This window comes from Martes martes, assembly GCF_963455335.1.
Source record: "Martes martes genome assembly, chromosome: 1".
Classification (NCBI taxonomy): domain Eukaryota; kingdom Metazoa; phylum Chordata; class Mammalia; order Carnivora; family Mustelidae; genus Martes; species Martes martes.
The window spans coordinates 55,394,939-55,422,918 of record NC_137888.1 but is presented as its reverse complement, the minus strand read 5'-3'; the positions used below and the strand labels follow the sequence as shown (position 1 = coordinate 55,422,918).

Here is a 27,980-nt window from a genome sequence, read left to right as displayed (position 1 = left end):
GAAAAAGCTGCAGACTGTGAATCACGATGGGAAATAGCGAATCCAAAACTGGTGGTCAGACAGCAGTTTCTGCTAAAGAGACCTATGTGTGGTACAGAAAATTTATGAGGGAATATCCATCCGGCCTGCAAACACTGCATGAATTTAAGACACTCTTGGGTCTGCAGGGTCTGAATCCAAAGGCCAATCAACATGTTGATCAAGTCTATAATACCTTTGACATGAACAAGGTAAGACCTTTACTTTTTATTTGGCTATGGTTCTGTATTCTCTCCTTTTTGAAAATTTGAAATAGCCTGAGGTAAAACGTGTGCATCTCACTGAATTAGGAACTCTTCAGAGAACCCACAGCTTGTAGGTAAGTGAGTCATTAAACACATTTAGCTACCGACGGCATGAAAGTAATTGGGAACTAGCCTCTCCGCCCTTGGAAATGTTCTGCATGTAGGGAGTTATTTTAAAACCAAATTAAATCTCGGCATGGAATTCTAATGCTATCGTTTAAACAAATCTAATAAGTGCAGATTGATTTACAAAGACTGTTTTCAAAGTATTTAATGCGTTGGTGACATTTTATAGAAAAGCAAATTACAGGAATCTGCTTTAAAAAGTGTGATTGCATCTAGATTGGCAGGTAAAATCAATACAAATTCGCCAACATGTTGTTTGTACTCAGAAGCTGGAATGCCGGAATACTTTTTCATATATAACCATTTTAGTTGGGAAAAAAAAAACAATTTAGTTTTAAATTCAGATAAATTTTAGTTTCTGAAGATTGTGACTTAACTATTGTCTTGAATTTACTCATTCCTGAGGAATTGCAGCATGTTGAATTTTCAAGACTTCTAAAGATACACAGATGAGGGGAAAAAATAGGGAATAGAAAAAAAATAAGCCAAAAAAGTAACAATCTCACCTAGCAGGGTCAAATTCTTCTTGCCTAATTTTCCTTGTGCATTTCAGTTATTTTTCACCTGTACATTTCAAAATGGGCTGATGCCATCTAGAATGAAAGGGAAAGGGGAAATATTACTCACTGAATGATAGATGACTTTAGAAGACTGTGTGAGAATAGATGAGAAAGAAGTGATAAATCAATACAATTAAAACAATTGGCTGTCCATTGAGATGTATGGAGTCTAGCACTGCCCTTTGAGCCCTTTTTCAAATCAAAACAAAAAACAAAATAACAAACCAAACAGCAGATGACTTCAAAAGAGGTACTAGCCAGAAACTGGGGAAAATTAAACCTGTGTAATATTAACAGCTATTTTAATTCTGGTAATAATATAGGGAACACACTTCTTTTAGGACATGTTCTTTGTTATCAAGCATGAATGAGGCACTGCCTGCTTAGCATGGCAGTGCCTCCCGCCTCATAAATTTTACTTAACATAGATGCAAACAAACAACAACTCTGCCCTCAAGGAGCTTACAAATCAGTGGGAAAATGAGGCAGATTCTGCTTTTGTTCTTAATGCTGGAATATATTCTAGATAGGCTAGAAGCTGAATGTTTGTGTTCCCCTGTTAACCTTAAAACTAACACTATCAGTTTTACAAGCAAAAATGGGATTATTTAGAAACAGGAGAGAATTGCAATTTTGGACAAGCAAGCTATGGCAGAACTATAGGCCTGTCTGCAGAACAGAGGAGAGGAACTCTCGTGCAGAAGAAAGGGTGAGATTGGGAAGGCTTTTATAAACAAAAAGTTGGTTGAAGTAAACTGGGAGTTTTAAGTATAGTGGCTTTTCACTATCTGAATTGTGGCGGTATCTCCTGGCTGGACTACTGCGGGGTGAGGGTGGGGCACTTCTTTTCTTGCCTCTAGGGGAGTAAAAAAGTAGTATCCACAGGCAAGATCCAGTCTCTTCTGGTTGGGTGCTCAGTGGACAAGGAGTAGTGGGGCATGAGAGCTCCCCCTGCTGGTCTCCTGACTCCATTCTAAACGAGCTTTCCTTTTTCATTTGTCACTTGCCCAAATTCATATGTTGAAATCTAACCCTGGCAGCGCCAATATGATAGTATTTGGAGGTAGGGTCCTTGGGAGATGATTAGATCAGGAGGGCAGAACCTTCATGAACGGGCTTAGAGACCTCATAAAGAGACCCCAGTGAGTGTCTTCCTGCATGTGAGGACACAGTGAGAAGACTGGCTGTCTATGAACCAGTAAGTGGGCTCTCACCAAGACAGTGAATCGGCCTGAGCCTTGATCTTGGATTTCCTCCCTTAAAGAACTGTGAGAAATAAATTTCTGAGCGTTTTCAACCACCCAGTCCATGGTATTTTTGTTACAACAGCTTGAAGTGACTGAGACAGGGACCTGTGTGCATGTTGGCATGTGGTCCGTGTGTCCCTGCCTAAGTGTGTTTCTCTCAGCTCCTTCTCTCCACCATTCTAGATGTTTTGGTCTTTGTGTGGCAGCGGCCGTCCCACTGTGCCTGCTGAAAGCTGCCTCCCGCGGCTCTAGATTGCAGCTTCTCAGACTCTGACAGTCCTCCTGGGAGGTTAGAAGATGAACTGTTGTCAGGTTTTTCAGTTGTTCTTCCAAGTAGCTGGTGACCTATCCCATGCCAGAGATTTTGCTGTCCACCCAGTGTTTGTGGAAGCTATGTGTGTCTGGTTCCTGGGTAAGAACAGGAACGTGGGAAATGAAGTGCTGGGTGGAAACAATGACGCCCGCTGTCGAGGGGCAGACGGCGTTCAGCCAGGCAGTCTGTGCGATTGGAGTGTCCTCTCCCTGACAGCCGTGGGATGGCCAAGCCCACCTCAGAAGCTTAATTAAATGACTCATGAGTTCTGCTGGTACTCGTGCTTTATCGTCAAAATTTTACGTTTTCTTAGCAAGCAAGAGAACGTAGGCAGTGATGACAGATGCCACATAAGGTGTGGGGATCTTGATATAAAATCAGGTTGTAAAATGAGAAGAGTAAGGATTGCTCGTTATCAAGTGATAGTGAGAAATGATATGCAATTATGCACAGGAAAACAGAAAAAGCCATATATTTAATTAGATCAATAAAACTCTCAGCTGTCCAGACTCCTGGAGGATTTACTGTTTCTGTGGAGCAGCTCCTCTGTGGTTTTAACTCTTCTGGAGGGAAATCATTCTAAAATGCATGTCATACTTTTCCTCCTCCTCAGAGTCCCAGTAAAAAGCTTTTTGATATCAGAGTCATTATTATGAACATGGGTTGTTACATATTTGAAATACCACGAAGTACCCATACCTGTTGAAGTTGCTGGGGCTAAGTTTCCTAATGCTGAAAATCATGAAAATATATGCTTTTGTTTGTTTGCTTTTTGTTGTTTTTCTCTTTCCCTGCTGTCAGATACACCTTTCCCAGCTTTCACTTATTTATTTATTTATTTGACAGAAAGAGAAACTACAAGTAGGCAGAGAAGCAGGGGGGAAGCAGGCCCCTTGCTGAGCAGAGAGCCGATGCAGGGCTTGATCCCAGGACCCTGGGATCATGACCTGAGCCAAAGGCAGAGGCTTAACCCACTGAGCCACCCAGGCGCCCCTTTTCTAGCTTTCTGACTGTTCTAATAATAACGAGCTTCCAATCTCTTCTTACACTGTCATTTCCAACCTGGCTTTGACATGTACTCTAGTTAACTAAACTTGTTGGAATTGTGCTTAAAGTAGAAATAAATAGATCCTAAAGTTTAGAGCATAAAGTTTAGAACAATTCCTTGGGCTTATCACACACCCTTGCAGGCATCTCCTTGTCACTCCTTAATAGTAGTTAATTAACCATAGTTAAATGTGTCTGACACTGTTTTAGGGACAGTACATAGACTAACGCATCCAACATCACAGTGATAATAGAACCCACTTTACAGTAATGGCCATGACGTTGGCACCTCAGACCTAACTGGAAGGTAATTGACCAGGACCCCAGGTGCATTGCTTTGAAATCCTTCACCGCGTGCCTCGAGTCCATGCTTGGTTTTAGATGACCACCAATGTTGGAGTGCAGCAGGAATAAAAAGGCCAACCCATTCCTAAGACACAGGATTCCTTTGTCAGCAGGCTTTGACTCAAGGATTTCCTGGTGGCTTTGCCAAACCATTGGTTTCAGGAGTGTCTAGGACACCTCCATCCGTACTTCTTTTACACCCTTCTTCAGGTGGGTCAGATTAGCCCATTGAGCATTTCCCAGCTTCCTTCCTGTTTCATTCCAAATAACATTTCTCCAAATATGTTCCATAAACCAGGATTAATAGGTCTAATATCCAATGAATAGAACCACAGGAACAGAGCCCAGAGAAAATGTAAAATTATAATAAAACCAGAAAAATTTCCCAGACCTGTCAGACACATGTTTCACAAGGGTCCAACACAATAAATAGACATCAACCTACAGTGTACATGGAGAAATTTTTTTAAACAGGGATTAAAAATAAGATCCTAAAAATATAAGAAAATGTATGTATGTATGTGTGTGTGTATGTGTGTGTGTGTGTGTATATATATATATATATATATATCACATCTTCTTTATTCATCAGTGGACACTGTTGTTTCCATATCTTGGCTGTTGTAAATAATGCTATTATAAACATAGAGATGCATATATCCCTTAAGCATACTTTTTTATTGTTCTTGATTTGAGTTTGCATCCAAACAAGGTCCATAGGTGGAAATTGGTGGCTATGACTATTAAGTTTGTTTTTTTTCTGTAAAAGTCCCCTAACCACCTCTGTTCCCTCAACTGCCACCCCCCCCCCCATTTATGCCATCGATTTGCTGAGGAAAGTGAGTCACTGGTTCTGTAGAATGTCCTGCATTCTGGATTTAGTTGATTGCATATCTAACTTTCTAGTGCTATCGAGCTGTCTATTCTTCAAATTATGCATAAACTGGTATTTAGCTGTAGAAATTTGAATAGATTCAGATTCATTTGCTTGGCAAAAATACTTTGTAAGCACATAATTCTTGGTTGTCACACTTTTCTCGGGTTGTCTGTTAGGTTCAGAGATGTCAGCCTGATAATGATGAGGCAATTATTAACTCCATGTAAAATAAGGAAGTCCATAATTTTGGTACACCAATGGGCTATATACAGAGAACAAAATTTACTAGTTATTAAAATTAAACTCTTGACTTTCAGATTAACCTACAATTGTGAGAGTAGGGAGGAAGAACTGTGGTGTGCCGGAAAATGTTTAATAACTGGTTCTCCAGGGTTGGTGGGGGAAGCCCTGGTAACCTATGCTGATCTCCATGGTGTAAATACTCCCACCATGTCCAATTTCAGGCTACCAACCATTTAATAGTTGGTCTGCAAAATTCCTGAAAATTTAACAATCAGCTCGACCCAGCAGATAGAATAGGCTCCAGGACGTTGCTTGGATATATGTGAGGGTCATAGAACTAAATACCCATCATTTGCTATAACAAGATACAAACAGATAATGTCTAGAATTGATCAATCTAAAATCAGTAGAATAACCATCATTACAAACATGTAAATAAAGGCTAGGGAAAATAACCCAAAAATTCAAAGTTTTAAATGATAAGCCTTTTCATTTAATCTCAACTGCGCAATAATAAAAACTGATTGCAAAATGTCTGATGATAACAAAAAGTAAATTTTAGAAGACAGCACAAAAAATATTAGCCCATCTTTGTAGGTGAGGTGAGCAATAGAAACCGTACTCCTCAAAATTAAGTTCTATCCCTGTGCAAGGGACAGCCCAAATTCCTTACTTTCTGCAACTCTGAATTGTCCGTTGCATGATAGAAATCCTATGGATTCCAAAGCAGAGGATCAAATCAAACTTACCTCTGCTTGCTGAGATCCAGCAACGAGAGAAGTGCCCAGGGCCGCTAGGCATCCTGGACCTTTGCGCTCCAGCCATCCTGCTTTCTTAACACGTGATCTGCAATTTGCTCTTCACCTCTCCTCTCTCTCTTTAAGTACAACTGGTACATGAATTCATCCTTGTGAAACAACAGTGCAGAAACACGAATGTGGAAACACATTAATCATCCCTTTCAGATCCTGCATGCTCCCCCAGACCAGGAACATACCATAGTGGCATAAAGTAGATGTTGAACAGATATTTACTGAGTGAGTAAACAGAATAGTGACAAATGGGTATCCTCCCTTTTTTTTTTTTTTATTTTATTTTAATAAACATATAATGTATTTTTATCCCCAGGGGTACAGGTCTGTGAATCGTCAGGTTTACACATTTCACAGCACTCATCATAGCCCATACCCTCCCCAATGTCCATTTCCCCACCACCCTCTCCCGTCCCCCTTCCCCCCCGCAACCCTCAGTCTGTTTCTTGAGATTGAGTCTTTTATGGTTTGTCTCCCTCCCAATCCCATCTTTTCATTTTTTCTTTTCCTACCTCCCCCCAAACCCCCCCACCTTGCATCTCCCCTTCCTCATATCAAAGAGATCATATGATAGTTATATTTCTCCGATTGACTTATTTCGCTAAGCATGGGGTATCCTCCCTTTTCTATTTGCACTTATTTCCCCCTTCCATTTTCCTCTCTCCTTCCCCCCCCCCTTTTTTTCCCCATATTTATACCAAGGAGGGCCACTGTGTCTTCCAAAGTCTAACCTCATTCCCAATTAGAGTGATTATCTCAAGGGAAATTTTAAAGTTCATTTTTTACCCTTTTCTAGCTTTGAAGCATTTCAGCTCACACACTCAAGCATTCAGGAAATGTAACTTTAGTTTTCCATAGTGGAGTCAGTTTATATTTTGAGTCCCCATTTTACCAAGGAGTGTTCCCCCTCCGCTTCCCACTGTTGCATGTAAAGCCCATGGCTGCGTTGAAATCCGCATGAACACGGGGCAGAGCAGCAGCTGTTCACACGGGTGTTTGCTGAGACTGCATCTCTCCTCACCTCCTGCCCCAATCTCAAGGCCGCTGTCTGCACAGTGGGCCTCCTCCTGGCTCATGTTCCCTCTGAGCTTCCTCATACTCCTAGTCACAGAAACCTCTTAGGCTGGCTCAGGACTGTGTGACCAGATACTCCTTCCAGCCCTTCCTCCCAAGCCCAGTGAGAGAACCACAGGTGCTTGTGTTCTTCTATCTGCCCAGCCTGCCCAGTGTTCTGTCACCCAGACCTCCAGCCATACTTGGCCCTCATAGAGCACTGCCCTCTCCCCCTTCCTATTCCCCAGAGTCCTGCAATTCTCTCTTCCTTTCCCAAATCCAGCCTATAGAATCTTGGTCTACTTTGGAAGGACTAAGGAGAAACTAGAGAAAACCGGCTCTAATCATGTATTCTTTCACATCTTTTGTTTATGGCATAAATTTTATGCTCTGAATCCTAAATGGCTTAAACTATTGAAAGTCAAGAGCTAAGAATGAACTTGATTTCTGCTTTTCTGCTACAGTGACTTAGCTCTTAGGCAATGAAAACCTTCACTGACTAGGGAGGGCTGGATGATAGAAGGGATTAGCAGGAGCGGAGTCACATCCTTAACACAGCATGTTATTATCCCGCTGGATTTGCAAATATTTACTGAGCAGCATGGTGGAAGGAATGTAGGCACAAAGACGCAGAAGAGTCATACCCTGTCCTCAAAGGAGTTGAGAATCTCGTGGGATGGCAAATGCATCTTCAAGTAATAGAAAGTAGTAAAGAATCAAAGACTGAGAGAGGGCAAAGCATACTGTTTAGTTGCAAGGCTCTAGATGGTCTCAGGTACTATAGGGCTAGTTTTAAACCCTGCCCAGGGATTTGACTGATGATCCAGCCTTTCCCGAGACAGGCGGGCTGGATGGAGGGGTTGGGGAACTCTCCAGTGGCATCCCCGAAGGACAGGCAACAGTAGAAAAACCATACTCACATTTTTTGGAGTGGTGGGGGGATGGGAGTGAGTAGGTAGGCAGGTAGTAGATGCGACTTTCTATACCCGCAAAGAGTTTACGATCTAGTTGAGGATGAAAGTTATGTGGTGACTAAATGCCCAAAGCATAGATAAAATAAAGCAGCATAACAAACTGTAGCAGGACTGCAGTATTGACGAGGATGGAACAAAAGCTAAAAACATAGAGTCTGGCAAGGATTTTTGGAGAAGCTGAGGCACTCTGGGATGTTGGGAGAAGGAAAGAACTTGAATTATTACTAATAAATGGTAACACTGAACGCTTCTGTACAGTCACTGTTTTAAGCTCTTCAGTTATTAGATTCCTCCCAGCAATAATGTGTACATAGCTACTGTTTTTCACGTTCCCATTTTCCCAGCGAGGAGACAGGCACAGAGAGGTTTAGTCACTTGCCTGAAACGACACAGCAGAATTGTAATGCTGGCCAGCTGACTCCAAGGGCTGCATCCTAAATTGCTATGGTACTCCTCTTTTAAGTGAGGAGTTGAGAATTTCAACGAAGAGAACAGCTCCACTAAAAATACCAGGCAGAAGAGGGACGCCTGGGTGGCTCAGTTGGTTAAGCAGCTGCCTTCAGCTCAGGTCATGATCCCAGCGTCCTGGGATCAAGTCCCACATCGGGCTCCTTGCTCGGCAGGGAGCCTGCTTCTCCCTCTGCCTGTGCCTACCACTCTGTCTGCCTGTGCTTGCTCTCTCTCTCTCTCTAACAAATAAATAAATTTTAAAAAAAAATTTAAAAAAAAATACCAGGCAGGAGAGAGGAGGGTACGTGGGGACCTCACTGAGGCAGAGGGTCACTGCGAGAGGACCCCTGATGGCCGCACACATTGGGCGCCTCACCTGTGTCTCTGCCGCATCCCGACATCCCATTGTTGCCGCTGCGTGTGTTCTTATGTCACAGCTGAGCAGTGAGGCCTGCCGAGCACTGCGATACCGGTAGTGACTGGCCTGGAGACTCTCAGAGCAGAAAGTGAGCCCTCGGCCCCTCTGGCTCCTGGTGACATTCTTACTCTGTGATAGGCATGAAGGTGAACGGATGGCACTCTGGGCCATATAAGGGCAACTGGGCTTTATCCAAACAGAGTGCCATTGGGAGCTCTGAGATCAAAAGTGCTCTGCCCCTCGTAAGACTCCGGAGGTCTACAGGTAAGAGAAAATGGTTTCTCTGAACTTACAGGTTTGGAACTCAAACCATAAATGGAGTGATGGTTTAAGCCAGAAGATCTGTTGTCAGCATGAGGATACATTAAAATGCTAGGAGAAAATGAAACAGTAGGGAAGTTTTCAGGGTATCTAAATTCACCTCCTTGGAAAATCCTGGGAATCAAGAAGGAGGGAATGTGAATGATTCCTTAGAAACATGGGTGATAACTGTTACAGAAAGAGCAAGCGGGGGGATCTAATAGATGATTACTACAGTATATGCTAGCTTACCTACAAATATGTTCAAAGATCAAATCTTGGCTTCAGTGTCAGAAGTCACTGCTATTTTTAATGAGCTTTTCTGTGACTCTCTGCACTATGAAGCCCAGGCCACCCCAGGGTGGTGGAGGCACTGCAGGAGGGGGGAGGCTGCCAGGCTCCTGTCCCCGCTCCGACCCTTATCACCATGTGTAATCTTGGACAAGGCTCCTAACCTCTCTGTGTCAGTTCTAAAACTGAGACAAGACTTATCCTGCCTACACTATTGCTGAGCGCATGTGAAATAACATAGGAGAAAACTTTGGGAAAATGTGCCTGGAGGCCCACCAAGGGATGGTGCGTTTATCTGTAAAATGCAGGTAACTCCGATCTCAGCCCCCACGGGTCTGATAACAGGGAAGATTAAGTTTATCAAGCTCAGATTCGCTTTCCGAATGAAAGGGTGTCCCTCCAGGTGCAGAGGTTGCGTGCCCACCATTTCTCTTCTTTAGCCACCCCCAGTGCTGTAGAGGGTCCTTTGTGTGGTTTGGGGACACATTGGCCCCTTCAAATAGTTCTCAGTCACAGAATGAGATTAATTAAACGGGAATCATCCTAGAGTTTCAACGGTCTTTTCAGCCTGGGACAGCTGCGTGGGAGCGCTAGCTCTACTTGAAATGCACAAGTGACCTCTGGTTAGTTGGCTCCTTAGCCTCTCTCTGTGTGAGAACCCTTGAAAATTGGAGCGGGCAACCTGGCTTTTAACTTTTGTCATAATTGCTGTTGTTCATTAACCCCCAGCTTCTAACGCTGTATTGGGTTGTCTGGCCTGCGGGGCGACGGTAATTCCTGCTGCTCCCCGTAAGACAGGTTTACTGCAAACAAATGACCATCTCCTATAGACCACGAACGAGCCGGCAGTCTCTTCAGGGGAAAGACAGAGCCTAGTGCTTCAGAAGGACTGACTTGGAAGCTCTCAGGAAGCATGTGTTGGTGATAATAAAACACCTCATATTTGGTTAGCACTTCCTAATTTACGAAGCATTTTCGCATATAACATCAATTATCAACATGCTGGTGGAGCGTCTCACAGAATTTCACCTGCTAAAGACATCAGCTGTACCTGCTGACGTACATTTCAACTTAAGCTGTTGTAACTCATGTATTTGAACAAAACCTGTTGGAATTGTCGTTCTCAAATCTGGCTCCATAACAGAAGCACCTGGGGTATGATTAAAATGACCACTGGCTGGGTCTCCACCTTAGCCCCACCGAATCAAAACAATGTTCTGTTTGTTGTGAACTGCCAGGTGGTTTGACTGTGCATCCAGACAGGAGCGCCACAGTTAAGACAGACCACCGTGGAAGTGCTAGAAAGCTGGGCCCTAAGCCCATTTCTGCTACCAAAAAGCTTTGTAGCATTGGGGTACATTTTAAAAAGGGACTCTGGGTCCAAATCGTAGTAGAGACATACACCTTGAAGCAAATAATACAGGTATTTACGTCCCACCATCTGTTCATCTCTGTTTACCTCTTCTGTTCGGTAAAGACAAGAATCCAGGCTCTTCCGTGGGAAATAACACTCTTAGGAGACAGCAAACTGTCTGAATTAGGGCAAGCTTGGATTTTATTTTGTCTGTGATATTAATTAGGGAGACACATTGGCTACCTAAGGACGTTCCTTGCAAAAGGCTGCCATTGCTGTGATCGCTGGTGGGTCTTCCGTAGGTAGCCTATTCAGAAGTGATCAAACTCAGACAATTGTCTTGCCCTCCCCCAAAGCACCTGAGACTGACTTCTGATTCACACTGGTCCAGACAACACTGAGCTGGATATGTGCTGGGGGCAGATGCTCAGGGCTTCTTGGTTGATATCCAAGAAACCTTTTCAGAATTGTGAGCTCGTTTGATAAGTACTGTGAGAAATGCTTTGTTCCAGGACTCTTGAATTTTATATAGTCATGGTCAAGAACAACTGTGTTTGATCTGCATAAAGATCACATTATAGAACCGACCTACCAAGCCAGCAGTGTATTTCTCATCTTAAAGAGCTGAGTCTCTTTTCAGGACATTCCAGCAATTCCATGGCTGATGGAGACTATGTTTGCTGTTAATGTAAGTGTCTATCTATGAAAATGGGGCTAGGTCATAAATGCTGAACATAACTTTTCTCTTATAGATTTCAACACTTCACAAAAATATTTTAAAAAGTACTCATATATGTTTGACAAAATTGAGATGGTCCTTATATTACCTATTCTTGGTAGCTCCTAAAAAGCAAATTAAATATCACTGACGATTATTGATCAGTCATATAATGTACTTATGCTAATTCTCTGAGTTACCATCTGAGCAACCATTTCCAGGCAGACATTCAACTCCTATGTTGCTGCTGACTTACCACAGCTGGTAAAATACCACTAGAAAGTGTCACATGTGAAAGAATGAAAACATTGAAATGTCTTCAGGTTAGGGTCTGTGACAATTCATGAATTTTTCACAGATAGTGATTCTGTGAAAAGTAGCAGAACGTTAATGTTGTGAGAAGGGAGAGTTTTAATCTGGGGGATAGTTTGGAGGATGTTTGTTGGATTCGGATTATTTGTTTTCCTGAATGAGAGGGTACACTAGAACATATAGGGTCTGATCCCTAGTTGTTGTAATAACAATCCTGTTTCTATGGTTTTGGTGTCACTAGACCCCAGGACACTTATTGGTATATACCACTCAGGGTGCTTGGCTAGGACTCTGTAGTGTCCCTTTGCTGGGCATTGGGTCCTTGCATTGGCTCAGCACGTCCCCCTCTTCAGGACCTCACACCTGCATTTCAGCCTTGACTAACCCCACCATTCTCCCCACTTGGTAAAATGCCAGGTAAGGTATCACTGAAGATAACGTCCGATATGCCAATGTGGTCCTGCCATCACTCTCTGTATGCCTGAGAGATCCCAAGAAACAGATATTGAAATGTCATCTCTATATATTTCAGAGACATCGGCTTTGGAGTTTAGTCCCAGGGATGGAGCCACAAATTTATAATCTGGGTCATGTCCTTAGGGGAACTTGGCTTCATTTCACAGATTCAAATGGTAGAATTTCGGTTTTAGAAAGAGTCCTTCATTTTGCAAATAATAGTAAAAAATAATAATCATAATAATTATAATGGCAAAGACAACTATTTTTTAAGGAGGTAGAAGTCTATTGAATACACTGCCAAGGAGCAGGGGACAGGACAGCAAGGGAGACACTGTCCGCCATGTGGCAGTGACAGGGGGCTGTAGTTAAAGGGGGAAGGTGAGGAACTATGGGAAGAAATGGAATCTTCCTTTTTTATAGCTGTGTCCTGGTATGAGTAACCCATTGGTCAGCTAGGGCCCATGGTATTTTGAGGTGGGTCACCCAATGGACCTATTTGTATCCAGCCAAGGGGTTGGGGAACCCTATGCTGGCACAAGGCCAATTGGTATCAGACATCTCCAGGAAGTTCTCTGTGCCACAAGGAGTCTGGTGGCTCAAATACAGAAATATAAACTTAAGAGGGTTTTCCTTGGATAGCCTTAAAGAAAAGTCTTTGGACATTCTCTGTTGCATTCTTCCTAGTCACATTTGTAGGAACATCTCACCCTCTCTGTGATTCTTACCCACCTCTCCACCCTGAGCTTGAAAACCATAGGTTAACCGAAGGCGATGATTACTTTATCTTCTGATTTACAGAATAAGCATTACCTAAAACTCTCTCCAACACGAACACAAGCCATTAAATCACATTCACCACAATTGTCTCACTGATGCAAATTTCTACAAAATCTTACCAGAAAGATAACTGGAAAGAAGAATTGGCTGTGGATTGTTAAGAATTTGTCTAATTACATAATGGAATGCTGACATGAAAACAAAATGTTTTGCTTGCAGATTTTGCCAAAGGCTGCAGTTGTCTAAGGAAAAAAGACTTCCTTTCTTACCCACCATCAACTTTGGTTGTAGATTAACTGGATTGTCCATTTTAAAGCCATACAATGAAAATATTTATGCCCCTCTCCTGATACAGTTTGCTCAGAGCTTCCAGAACCTGGTTTGGAAGGAGTTAGGGCCACCTGCCCACTGTGCCTAATCATAAAATACCAAATGTTCTAATGTCAACATGATTCAGTCTAGCCTGTTGCCATTCATTATACAGGTGACACTGAAAACTGTGATCACTGAAGCAGGACTCGAAAAGCGAAACAAACCATCACAAAATAAAAGGTTTTTATGGAAATTTTACAGCAAGCCAGCTAAGACTTCTCAGGGAGGGTGCTTCTGTAAGCTTTGGGCAAACAGGCATAAAAACTACCCAGGAAACAGTTGTATTGATTGCGTGCCCTAAGACACACAAGAGGAAGACCTGAGAGCCAATGTCCCCGTTGTCCATTCAACTTCTGTTCTCTGCACCTGCTGGTCTCATCACTGAAAAATAATGCTCATGTCCCACCAAATCAGAAGATATCTTGATGTCATCTTCAATACATTTCAACTCTGTGATAATGTGTCTCCCTTGTCTCAGCCATAGGGAGGCTAGTGATTCATATGGTGAAGTGGTAATGAGCAGTAGGAAAGGCAGACGGAGAAAAGGTAAAATCAGCTATGTTTTGTAGACTTGAGCAAATTTCCTTCAGGAAACCTATTCAACCAGACTCCAAACTGTTAGCAGAAGTCTTATCGCTTACAAGAAGTATTAAAATTATTGATGGGGTAAAGATATCTAAGCTGTAAAATGTAAAAATCTAATATAGGTAGTAAAATTTTAAAATATTTTCTTATGGTATTTTTATTATATATTGTAGAAAATTTTAAAAAACAATACATTTTGAAGACCAGGCTATAGTGCACATTGACTTTCAATATCCGAGATATTATAGTAGTCTACAATACAAAACAAGCAAAACAAAACAAAACAAAACAAACAAAAAAACCTACACAAACGGACACACAAAAAGCTGTTAACCAGCAAGCAAACTTTGCTTCACAACCAGAACTACTGGTGATTTTTCATTTGCTTTTCTTATAGACTAGACACAAAACCTTGAGGCTCAAAGCAAATGCGTACCATTTTACAGGCCAATACGTTTCAAGCCCTTTATATCCAAGGGAAAGGGGTACTTTATGTTACCTCCTGTTTTGTAAATAGGACTCTACATTCCAAAGTTCCAAGGGGAATGCAGCTGACAGCGTGCTTTCTTAGGCTGAATATGCCACCATTGGCATTTGAGCTCCCACGGGAACACAGCAGAGAGTAGGTCCCACGCTCCCTAGAGCCGGTTACCTTTCTTAAGATAGTTGAGCAAGGTTTGGACGGTATGAGTCTTAAGAATGATACCCACTATTTCTGTTTCAAATGAAAGTGAAATAAGATGAGGGGAACTGCCTAAAGCTTGAGAGCTTTAAACAGTCTTTTCTAAGATTGACTAATATGGCAAAATCTTTACAGAAAAGAGGCTCATAAATTTTGATTCATACTGAAAACGACATACTTAAAAGGAATCGTGGAGTTTAGCATTTCAAAAATATCAACGGGGCTCTCTAAAAAGGAGTACAGAATTTAGTTTCTCGGTAATTCCTTTCTACTAGAAACTGGTACCTTGTCTTTTCCTGAGTGGAGGACAAAACCTGAAGATATTCAGGAGAAGACAGTCACTGTGGGATGTCTGGTGGTGAGGATACAGCCTTCTCTCCTAGGATTTCAGAACTTTTCCCCTTTTTGGGAGGCGTAAGGAGTAGATATTTTCTCTAAAAAAAAGGAATTTACCTATATATTTAAAGTCACTTGTTTCTATACACTGTACCCATGTTTTTGTTTGTTTGTTTAACAAAATGCTGGGAAATTTTCTATGCTTTAATCTTGTGGGTTCTATTAATTTGTGCTAACGGTCCTGCTCATATGAACCATGACTTCTCAAATAAAAACAATTGTTTTTCTTAGATATTGATTTCCCTTTCCACCTTGCTTTTCATAGGATGGATTTATTGACTTTTTAGAGTTTATTGCTGCTATAAATCTAGTTATACGAGGAAAAATGGAGCAAAAATTAAAATGGTATTTTAAGCTGTATGATGCTGATGGAAATGGTTCTATTGACAAAAAGGAACTACTGAACATCTTCATGGTAAGTGAAGTAGTGAAGCAATTTTGTAGGACATTGTATGGTTAATGTCATTTTCCTCCTTGTGGAGCTGGCGAGAGCTATGTGGTTGGTGACTCTTGGGATACACATTTGGAACCGCTGGAACAATGTAAATGTCACTGTGCTATTGGTTACTGAGTGCGCACTTGCAAACCAGCATTTTCTTGTTGATGTTCAAATTCACAGATGTAGCAGAGTACGGAGATGAAAAATGAAATAAACATCATGTTCTAAAGCAATTTACCTTTTGTCTGCATCCGTGCAGAAAGTTTTGGGAGGAACAGCTAAAATTCTAGGTGATTTATATAACAAGAGCCATGAACTAAGAACAAAGGTAGCTGAGGACTAATCTTTCTGGGGGCTGGACTAAAGTATCTTTAATAGGTAGCTCAAGGATCTCAGGTCCTTTCCAGCTCTAAAGTTCAATGAGTCCCTTTATGAATCTCGTCCCCCACCATCATGAAAGTGGGAATAGTTATTATCACGGTATGAGATGAAATGGATCCTAGAGTAAAAGATGATTAAATGGGACATTGTACCTAAGTGAGGTTGTGAAGTAAAATAAACATTAGGAATGTGATATAGTGAATTTGTAACACAGAGTCAGAATTAGAATCAGAAGTCTTAGAAATGATCTGGTCCAAATTCTTCCATTTACAGATGAAGGATCTGAGTTACAAACATAATACAGAGTATAATTTTAGCAGAGTGCAAAGAAAAATAAGTGGGTAGAACTACCATTATCATTAAGCACCTCAATAAATGGACAAAGCTGTTAAAATGTAAAACTGTTTAACAAAGGTAGAGTTCACCAACATATGCAAAGAATTCAAGAGTGTGTTAATACTAATATTGCTTCCACTTTAATCTCACACAGGTAATTCACAAAAAAATACTAAGATGCACTTCATAATTGAATTTTGTAAACATTAAAATTCAGAAATTCTGTATATATATTACACATTGCAACACAAAATTAGGAATCTAAAATATTTTCTAGAGAGTACCCAACCCCATGTAAATTTTAGAATGTCCTCTTCAATAAACATTCTTGAATTTATTTTAAAAATATTAAATATGTAATAAAGCATACAGATATTGAGGGATGCCTCCAAAGCAGTACAAAAGCCAAGCGTTCTTATCCTGGGATCTATGGATCTGTGGTCTTTGGGAATCCTTGAAGGCCATGAAATTAAGGGCAGATTTTTTTCCCGTATATGTTACCCATTTCTGGGGGGAGGGAGAGGGTCATCAAATTCTTAAAAGAATTAGGAAGAACAAAAGGATAAAAATGATTTTGTCTAAATCTTATGGAAATTTTTGCACAGATTTTCATTAGTTAAAATGTATAACTTATGTTAGTGAGAAAAGGAAAGAGAAATATTAAGTAGCTAATTGAATTTTTTCTTTAAGTGTTTAGAAAGGGAACAAAAAGAAATAAGGAAACAATAAAAGCACAGAGCAGAAATTAATAATTGATACTATTTGTCTCCAATGAAATTAATAAAGATTAACAAGAATAAGATGTAATTCTCACAAGGGCACTGTAAGAAGTGCACCCTTACACACTGTGGAGGAAGGATAAATGGATAGAACATTCCTGGAAATTTGGTAGTCTGCATCAAGAGGCTAAAAGTTTATCTTCATTTTAGAGTCAACATTTTTGGTCAGGAAAAGCAATCATTAACATCAAAGATAAAAGTTCTATGACTTACATGACAGAGTCCCTTAAAATACTAAAAAATAAGTGACTTAAAAGAGGAAAAGTTTTAAATGAATTAACGCAATGGAATACGTACATACCAAAAATGAGTGGTTGACAAACATGTTTTCTCTATGGTGGCAAGTGAAAAAAAATAGGATCAGGAATAATACATGCTGTTTAATAGAAGTTCTTTCAATACGTAATGATAGGATGTTAAAATAAAATGCAGCCCAACCACCAAAAGGATCCAAAGGAAGTGCTAGATTATAGGCAAAATTTACAAAGGAAGTAGTTTCACTTCAAAGACATAAAATGGTCGGGAGAATTTTTGAGCAGGATTATTAGAGATGATTTCTCAAGTCAGTAGCATGGGGATTTAAGGAAACCATGGAGTTTTGGGCGACACTGTGTTCCATTGTTTGAATCTGAGAAATCCATATAAAACAGACCAGGGCAGCAGAGTCGAGGGATATGGTTTAGGAAGTGTCGCATGCCCAGAATTAGTTGGGACGGAGGTTTTTTCGTAGATCAGATATAGGGAGTGGGGAAGCTGATATAGAGTTGTCTTGGATCTTGTCCAGCTGAGCCCCTTGGAGAAATGAAGACACCTCAGAAGAAGAGGGAGCTGGAGGTAGAACCAGAGAGTGGTTCCCAACCAAGAACAAGGTTGCCCTCCTTCTCCCCCAGGGGACACGTGGCAATGTTGGGTGACATTCTGGTTGTCAGCAGGGCAGTGAGTGGGGGAGGGCGTGGTGCAGCTGCTCTCTATTGTTTAGAGACCAGGGGTGGATGTTAAACATTCTCCAATGCACAGGACAATCCTGAACAAGAAAGAAATGTCTAGTCTGAAATATCAATTGTGCAGATATTGAGAAACTCAGACCTAGAACTTGTAGAAGGAACCTTGAGGGGTCAGCTGGAATCAAAATGCCTAACGCATGTCTAGGGAATTTGCAGGAGAGAGTCTCAGTAATGAAGGGGAGGCATGGTCTCAGATAAAGAGGGGATTTCCAACATCTGCCATCTGGAGAGCTTGGAAGCCATGACAGTGACTGTCAAGTCGGAGGTGTCCTGCTCCCCCTTCTATCTTACCTCCTCCTGCTCCCGCTCAGAGTTCTCAGAGAAGGACTTAGCAAAATGCAGGAGAAAGTGAGAGAACCATGAGAGACTACGGACTCTGAAAAACAATCTGAGGATTTTGAAGGGGCAGGGGGTGCGAAGTTGGGGGAGCCTGGTGGTGGGTATTATGGAGGGCACATATTGCATGGAGCATTGGGTGTGGTGCATAAACGATGAATTCTGGTACACTGAAAAGAAATTAAAAAAAATAAAAAATTATAATAAAAAAAAGTACAGATATGCTAAATGAGGGAGAAGAGAAGAAAACAAGCTGTGCCTCCTTGCCTGTCCCCCAACCATGTTTCTCCTGTAAGAAGAGGGAAAACACAGGCAACACTGACAGCTCCCTCTGAAAATATCCCTTCAGGTCTATCAACCTTCCAGTCAATCCTTCAGTCTCACTTATATTGCCCAGAGATGGGTGACAGACAAATCCTAAAAATTGCATAATCTTTTATTATGACGTATGCATGCGGTCTAGCATCCCTTCAGGCTAAACCTGAAGATGCCTAGCCAAATTTTCTAAGCTTTTGAGACCTCTTTCAAGATACTGAGAAACACTAAAAATGTCCAATAGGTTACTACATATATGTAACCATTATTCTAAGTATCACCCTATATTTGACTGTGAGACCTTGACTTGCTAAGGCCAGGAGTTGTGCATTACCTCTGTTCGCTCTGGCTAATCCTGGATTCAGCTTCCATAATGCTTGAGAAGCAGGAGAAGAGATAGTCCTATTGCACACTGTGCCCTCAATTAAAATATGTTGCCAGCAGTTTTTCTAAAGATCCCTTCATGTTCAATCAAGATAGTTATGTTCAGATTCCCAGATGACTACTCATTCTCTCTCTTCATCCTCTTTCATTTCGTTATGCATTTCTACATCAAATATTGGTCACTTAATTCAATCACCTGGAGATGGGGGAGAAGTCGAGAATGGTTAAATTTTCCCTCCAGGAAAGCTGGAAATGTCATTTTCCCTGGGTCCCCTGACAGCTGTAATGATGAAGGTGCTGGCAGGATGTGAGAGAAATACCGTGTCCTTCCAAGGCATACATATCTGTCTTCCCAGTCGATCATTCCACAAAAGGGCAGAAAGGACCAGAGGTGCCAGTGTCAGAAGCTAGAGGGGAAGCCTTGGATGTTTACAGAATATCCTTTCATGTTTCTCCATAAAATCAATGATAATTGGTCTGAAGTTGAGAGCATTGTCTGTTTTCTAGGTCCAGAATTCTTACGACAGTGGCTGCTACAATATTTTTCTCCAGTAGACTTTTTGGCATCTTTTGTGACCTAATATGTTGAATGGATCCCTTTCTGCTTCATAATATCAAACTTCAGATTGTATTCAGTTAATTAACTCTCTAAGCCTCATTACCCTGAACTGACATATAATCTTTTTATTTATTTTTAACAACTAGAACAGGTTGGACAGCTGAAATGACATGAACATATCCTCAAATTCTGTCACATTGTGGGTAGAAATGTCACAAAAATGTATTTGCTTCCAGCAAGGTTGAACTTTCTGATTTAATTTCTCTTTGCAGGCTGTACAGGCCCTCAACGGCCAGCAAACTCTGAGTCCTGAAGAATTTACTGACTTGGTTTTTCATAAGATCGATGTAAACAATGATGGTAAGGCAATTACTCTCCTTGGGCTCACTTTTTAAAAAAATCTACAAAGTAGCAGATGGTGGCGTGGGAATGCCATTAGGCAAAAGCATGAACCTTTCAAGAAAATCCTAGTTTTGATATCACTTGGGCTTCATAATTTGGCCAATTCAATGTTCTCCAGTCAGTACAATTAAATTGAGTAAATATTTATTGAAAATACACACACACACACACACACACACACACACACACATAAATATTTTCAATTCGTGATGCTTGACCCTTTGGGATATATGAACAAAGTAAAGGGAGGCACAAGGAAAGAAAAGTGGAAAAGTATGATTTGAAGGACTCTCTTGTTCACGTTAGGGTATGTTCTAGTAATTATTACTTTCTACTGGAGGTGTTGCATCAACTTGCCAATAAACTCAAGTTTTCTGTAGTATAAAAATCATTTCTTCAATTGTGTAATTCACCTCTACTATCAGATTTTTCCCCTTCCCTTTGAATACACACTTCTGGGAAGAGTTGTTGTATTTGCCTTCATTTCTGTTCTTCGTGCCTTTTCTACATTTCTACTCTTTCTGCTCATTTTTCCATCTGCTGTTGCTACCCTTAAATCTGGATTCCTCTTTAGCTCAGAGGAGGTACACTTCTTGTTCAGAAGCTGAGTGAAAGGGAAGATGCAGACATTCTAGGAGAAGGGGGAATGCTTACACCGAAAGACTTTGATCTCAGTAAACTGATAGGGGAGCATATTGATTGGAGATTGAGGCAGCCTATCTAGGAATGTTCCTTGAAAACAGAAAGTTTGACATTGTGGAAAATATGAAGTTAGTAAGTGATTTAAGTGGGGAGAAGGGATGGATATGAGGTACTGGGACTCCAGCCATGGTTGCCATCAATCCAAGGTAACTTTTTCCAAAGAACCAACATGCCCGCCATAGGCCACTTCTTGTAATGGACACTAGAGGGCAGTAGACACCCATGTTGAGTGTGGCAGTTTGCACACGTCTACTGTGGCCGCTCAGTCTGGCAGGCTGGGATGGTGAGGGGCTGGGAGGGAGTTCCCATGAAACTGCCATTATGAATGAGCCAAACAACTGGACAAGAGTATCAATCTCAGAATAACACTTTAGAAATATATCAATAGCATTAGTCTCCCTCTTAGGACCTAGTCCTAGTTTGCTTCACTTTAATTTCAAGTCAGCACACTCATTTTCTAATTGACCAAGATCAGAGCCACTTGGTTGTAAACACTTATATTTGGGTCTATCTAGATTGAGGGTAAAATAAGTCAGTTCATGTGAAAACTTGCAAAACACAGATTCTGACTACCCAGAATTGACAAGGAAACTAAGTGAAGGTAGACAAGGACCAGAGAAATGGAGAGTGGAAGATCTTAGGAGGTAATGATAATTGTATTTAAAATACGCAACTGAAAATTCTAATCACCAAACAGGACAAATACTGTAGGTTTTGTTCTGTTTTACTTTTTAATCTTAGAGGTGCTGGAGTATGGCAGGGATTGGAGTAGAGATGATAAAACATTTCAGGCCGGGGCTGAAATCATTGACCAAAGGACAAGTATCATGGAAATAGATGGGTCATTGTGAATGTTTCAGATTTAGTAATACAATGAAGGTCAAAAGGGCAGGTCGAGAATGTTTGAAAATATCTCTGGATCCTGCATCTAGGGATGGAAGTGGGGGGAAAGGAAAAGTGACCTCTCCTGGAGAAGTATGAGGATTGTGTTCTCCTTGAGAAGGGGCTTGATTTCTATTAGTGTGAAGGAACAGATAGTGTTCCAGAAAACAAGAAAATGATGCAGGACTCTCTATTTATTATCTAAACAGTTTCCTTACAAACAAAGTATAAGGAACCAGTAAAATGGGAGAATGTGATTGGAAGGGCCTAGAAAAAGAAAGAGAGTGTTGCATAAGGATGCAAATCTAGAAGAATGAAGGTGTTTTCTTGGACAATAACTAAGGATACCTGCAGCCCAGGAAACGGGCTCTTTGATCTGAAAGAATATGTCAAAAGAAAGAGAATACATTATGGTTTCTGGAATGGCTTATAGAACTAATCATGCAAATCACTTCCTCTGATGGAAATATGTATTTAAGAAAAAAGATGTATACCATTGTCTTTACAATGAAGATATCAAATAAACTAGTTGCATTTTGGAACAACAGTGAACCACTGTTTCTCGGCAAATGCATATACAGAACTGAAACTGATAGAATTTGCTTTTATATGCAAATTATTGGAGGTTTTTGTATCATCTCATCAAGAGACAGCTGGATCATTCTCTATATCAAGAAAAGGATGCTGAAATTGTACATTTGGACAAAGACAGACCAGAGCACCAGAAGGCAAGGAAGAGAAAGTAATGAAGACATAGAAGGTTGATATTTGCAGAAGTATAAAAGGATTTTCCCAGTATTTGACATAGGAAAATAAAGTGTTTCACTCACACATGAGAGTAAGCACCACTGGGGAAAATGTCTATTTATCTTTGTACATATCTAAGTGCATATACCTCGAATAAGACTTTTTAAATTGTTGATTATCATTGTTATCAAAACATTAGTGTTGGGAGAAATAGAAATGTTAGTCAAGTTTACCAGAATAGTGTTGACTGTGTGCCAATGTATTTTTTAATTTTTCAAACTGAAAAGCAAGCATACTATTGGCATCTGATAATCCAGTGAATGTTGAAACCAAAGATAAAGAAGATCACAATACACCAGGATACAACTTTAGGAACATAGACGAACATCCCAATTTGACTGCAAATTGTTTACAACAGAATGACCAACATCAAATTCGTTGGGACAAAAAATACACAACAGCTATGAAGTATTCTATATGTGATTATCATGGTAGTTAGCAAATCAAAGTTGGAAGATAAATCAAAAGAGAGGCATAGGATAAATGTTAAGAAAACAAAAAGATGAGATTCTACAAACTCCATGAGGGCAAGAACTATTTCTGTTTTATGTACTTTGGTATTTCTTGCATGCTCACACTTCCTGACATGTACTAGTAGTTTATGAATAGTTGTTAGATGAATGAGTGGTAAGAAGATGTCATGAAAAGTGAAGGAAGAAATAAAAAAGAAATTGCACAACATGCAATTTTTAAAAAACGATTTATTTCTTTATTGGAGAGAGAGAGCAAGAGAATGAGAAAGAGAGCACATGCACACACTAGTGGGGGAAGGGGCAGAGGGAGAGAGGACAAGCAGACTCCTCACTGAATAGGGAAACCAAAGCAGGGCTCCATTCCAGAACCCTGAGATCTAGACCTGAGCTGAATTCAAGAATCAGATGCTTAACCGACTGAACCCCGTAAGCCCCCCACAAAATGCAATGTTATCTGTAGGAAGAAAGATAACATCTGCAATGTTCTCTGTCTAGACTACTTTGGAAATTAACATACATGTGTGTATGCTCACTTCACACAATTTAAGTGCAATTGATTAGCAGGAGTTAATTACTCCCGGAAAGTGAAACTGCAGGGACAGAAAGAGATTATGGGGGGATTCTTTCATTTCATTACACCTTTTTGCAGTGCTTAAGTTTTGTATCATGAGCATGTATTATTGTAATAATTCAACAAGAATTATTTTTTATTCTTATATTATGAACAAAAGCATCAGGAAGGAAAACTTGAAGAGAATGAAAAAGACAAAGACAGAAGATTGAAGTTCAATATTCAATATTATTGAGGGATGAAAACAGGCAGGACAGCAAGACAAGTCAGGATAAATGATTAAGCATGGAATTCTGCAGCCTTTCCTGCAGGCAGAATAGCAAGCGTGTTCTACCATCCACTGCCTAGGAGTCGTTCTTGACATGATTTAGGAAGATTTATAGTTGCTGTTAAATATAAGTGCAGAAAGCGTCCAGAAGTTTAACCTGGTGCCAAACAGCACAGGGGCGGCGGAGACATCAGTGGCTCATGATACTAAACCGTGAAAGTGAAAAGAGACAGAACAAGGCCAAAGAGGAAATGAAAGAGGTGATTATTGGGTGGATATCTTGGATAAAAGAAAACAGGGACAGGACACGAAGACATTTTATTGAGCAGTTACCCAGAAGGACCACTGTTGTCAGCCAGAACATTGTAGAAAGCCACAAGAGTCACAGCGACTCAAGATGGGAAGCAGAACTAGCAGGGAGAAGAGGGCATCAGGTTTTCTCCTACAAGAGAAGAAACTGCTGTACTTAAAAACTGGGCTATAAAATGCTGCTAAATGCCGCTAGCGCCACCTTGCTAGTGACTCAAAACTGTGCCATGTAAAATCTTCACTGGTTCCGCGGCCCTTGAAAATCTGGTCGTTCTCATCTCCTGAGACCCCGCCACCAACCTCCCCCCAACCCCTCGCTCCCGTTCCCATTTCTGCTAATTTCCCAGCCCCACTACACTGTTCACCAACTTCTAATTTAAAAGCATTAAAAAGAATTGACAAAAAGTCCTTTACACAGGCTGGTTTCTTTTAAAACCAGGTTGACTTCTTTAGAGCAAAAATGATAATGTGGGCTTGTATAGGAAATCTTGGCTTTTCTTTTGAGGGGAGCGGGTAGGAGGCCTTTTTTTGTTTTGTTATGAAAGATAATATAAGAGGTTAATGGGGAGAAATACAGGACCCAGGAATATTAACAAGATAAGCAGATTGCAAAAAGAAGGCTAAAGAAAATATTCACATATTTCATCAAATTCACATTTTCATCAGTGATATTTCATCAATTCACTATACCATCAATGAAGCTGCTAAAATCGGTAGTGGGTGATGGAAGAGCATTGACCTTCAGGGTCCCCAGGAGGAGAGAAAGTATCCACAAACGCAACCAACAACACTAAATCATGTAGCTATAAATGATGTGTATATGTATATTTCAACATGTAAAAATAAAATTGTGTTCTTTTGAATTATGCCTTACAAATACTGGAATGTGTCTTGAAATATACAACAAAATAATACAAACTCAAACAATTGTTTGAGATCTTTTTGAGCTCTGTGCTCTCCAGCTCAGTCACCTCTTACTGGCTTTGGCTCTATGCTGGTAGATTTTTTTTTGAAGGAAGCTTCTGGACCTGCATAGGCGATACTTTTTAGACAGATTCAGAAATCATCCTTTTAATTTGTTTGGGCATAAATCTGCATGCAAATTAAAAAGGATTAGGAAGCAATGTTTAAGAGCATCAGATAAAAGAAAGCAGTTTGTCAGCATGTTTTCTGAGCACCTGTAACATTCCTAAATGGTAGCATCGGAGGAAATGGCACTTGTAGCTGGGGCTTACTACGTGTTTGATGAGTAAGTGAACGAATGCTAAGTGCTAGAGGGAAAAGAGGAAAATTCCAAAGTAAGTACTTTAAATAGAAATAGTAAATGTTGTCAGTTGCTATAGGTAGAAGTTGGCTTAATTTCAAAAAAAATTTTTATGGTAAGTGGTTAGGTAACATGAAAAAAATAAATATGCAGAGTTCACACATGTTTTGAGAAAAGAGAAAAAACAACAGTGAAGACTTCCATCCTCTAATTTGCTAAGGGAGTAGAACTTGAAAGTTCTCATCACAAGAAAAAAAAAGTGTAAAGTGTAACTTACCTGCGGTGAGGGATTTTGCAATATGTGCATGTATCAAATCGTTATGTTGTATACCTTAAACTGAAACAGTGTTATATGTGTTATATATAGGAAATCCAGGAGTGGCCTCCTGGTTGGAGCAACTGCTGCAGACATCTCTGTGCATCAAGTTTTATATCATAGTAATTTAACCTAGCAACTATTAGTGGCCCTTCCCCTCCTTGGATGGAGAGCACTTCCAAGGAAACCAAGGTCTGCCACCTGGACACTTTTTTAAGGGAGATACTCCAGGTTGGCCAACCCCAGGGTTCCTGACCTTGAACACTAAACAATACATTCTACAGCACATACTGCTTGATGGGAATATAGAGAGAGGACAGGATCTCTGCATTTTCAAGACAGTGATTAACAAGGGCATTTGGGGGTGCTTACACAAACTAGCTATCCAGCATGTACCATAAAGCTCATAATTATATCAAATGAGTCAGCATAACCGCCCATCCTTCCAAAATGTTGAAAAGTTGTCTTGTGGGATGAGGAAAAGTTGTCTTGTGGGATGAGGCTTGTGGCAAAACATAGCAGCCATGGTACATGGGTATAAGGCAATGGTTTTATAGCGTGGGACTAGCCAGGATGGGCCCATGGCTTAAGTCAAACTGATGAAATTAGGAATCAAAAATGAGAGGGGAGACTGAGTGGCTCAGTTGGTTGAGTGTTGATTACAGCTCAGGTCTTGATCTCAGGGTCGTAAGTTCAAGCTCCACACTGGGCTCCATGCTGGGTGTGAAGCCTACTTAAAAAAAAAAAAAAAATCAGAAAACAGCCCACCAATAATTATATGTGGAATGAATTAATGTTTAACTTTTTTAGGGGTGCCTGGGTGGCTCAGTCGGTTAAGTGTCTGACTCTCTGGCTCAGGTCATAATCTCAGGGTCCTGAGATTGAGCCCCACATTGAGCGCCACGCTCAGTGTGGAGTCTGCTTGTTCTTCTCCTTCCCCTTGCACATGCTCTCTGTGTCTCTCTCTTTCTCTCTGTCTCAAATAAATAAAATCTTAAAAAAAAATATTTAACCTTCCTCACAGCTTTGGAGAGTCCCTGGAATTATTTCCTTAGAGAAGAAGGTTGAAAATAACCTTAAACATAGTCATTTCCTCCTGACCTTAGAAATCAGCAATATTCATGCTCCTATCACTTGGTCATATCTTCAAGATTAAATGTCAAATAATCAATACTGTGTAGAGACATGAATGTGTATGTGAACACAAGTGCATTGCTAATGTTCTCAACTCAAAAACAGATTGTAGTTGGGGCACCTGGGTTGTTCAGCTGATTAAGCATTGGACTCTTGATTTTAGCTCAGGTCATGATCTCAGGGTCATGAGCTTGAGCCCCGCATCAGGTTCTGCACTGGCCATGGAGCCTGCTTGAGATTCTCTCTCTCTTTTTCCATCTGTCCCTCCCTCTGCCCTTGCTTGCACTCCCTCTCCGCCCCCCCTTAAAAAATTAGATTGTATTTGTCATCAATATTTTCACTGGCAACCCTACCATTGAATGCTTTTCTGTGTAAGGATATTCAAAGAATTGAGAGTCTGGTTGAGGTGAAAGGATGTCAGAAGAATATCAAGAAAAGTACCAGGGACTATATTGTATACACAAGTGATTGGTATGAACAAAGCCTCTTGTTAATTGTTCATTTATTATTTTCTAGGAGAATTGACCTTAGAAGAATTTATCAATGGCACAGAAAAAGATCAAGACCTTCTGGAGATTGTTTCCAAGAGCTTTGACTTTTCGAATGTACTGAAAGTGATCTATAATGAGAAACAGTCAGACACAGATGGGAGGCTTCCTTCAAGCCATGTGAGAAGGCTGATCTAGGGAAGGTGGAAATGAAGCAACTGTGAGCCATGAGAATGCCTTTCCCAATTTTCAGTGGATGCAAGACTTTCAGTTGAGAAGAGATGAAATTCTCCCACGTACATGCTATTGATTTCAGGTTTTTATTATAATTGGTATCGGCTTGTGAATACATCACTTAAGTCCCATGGATACTTCCATAAAGATCTTAGGCAAAATAATTGTTGCTCTTCTATCTATATTAGTGGTTTCTCTACAGATTAGAACATGATGAATAAACTGAAGGATTATCTCCATCCTTTCAAAATAGTGCTCACATGTATATTTCCTTGCACACCTAAATTAATCTGCATCTTGAAATAGACCGGGATAATCTGGGCAGTGTCTCCATACTTTAACATTCTTCTTAAACATGCATCCAGCAACTATGTTTGCTACCTCGTGGCTCCTGTTGTATCTCTCTACTATAAGTGACCGAGTTCCGATCTACGGAGAAACTTTTTTCTTCCCTTTTTCTCTTATTCTAACCCTGAATCCTGTCTTGAATCAGTAATAATGTTCTGTTCCAAAGGAAAAGTCTTAAGCTCTGTAGTAAAAGGAGAAAATTTCAGGCTGGGCAATGAGAATGTTTCCACTGATTTGTTATAAATCTGGGTCCA

At 40.5% G+C, this 27,980-nt stretch overlaps 1 protein-coding gene across 1 annotated transcript; it reads left to right on the top strand.

The window, feature by feature from the left end:
• Positions 1 to 26: 26 nt before the first annotated feature.
• Positions 27 to 27,342, top strand: GUCA1C (guanylate cyclase activator 1C; the record flags this gene model as incomplete). The annotated part of the gene is made up of 4 exons (XM_080821479.1): positions 27 to 230; positions 15,261 to 15,410; positions 19,801 to 19,888; positions 27,173 to 27,342. The coding sequence occupies 4 exons, from the start codon at positions 27 to 29 to the stop codon at positions 27,340 to 27,342; spliced, it is 612 nt and encodes a 203-aa protein (XP_080677605.1).
• Between the last annotated feature and the right edge of the window lie 638 nt (positions 27,343 to 27,980).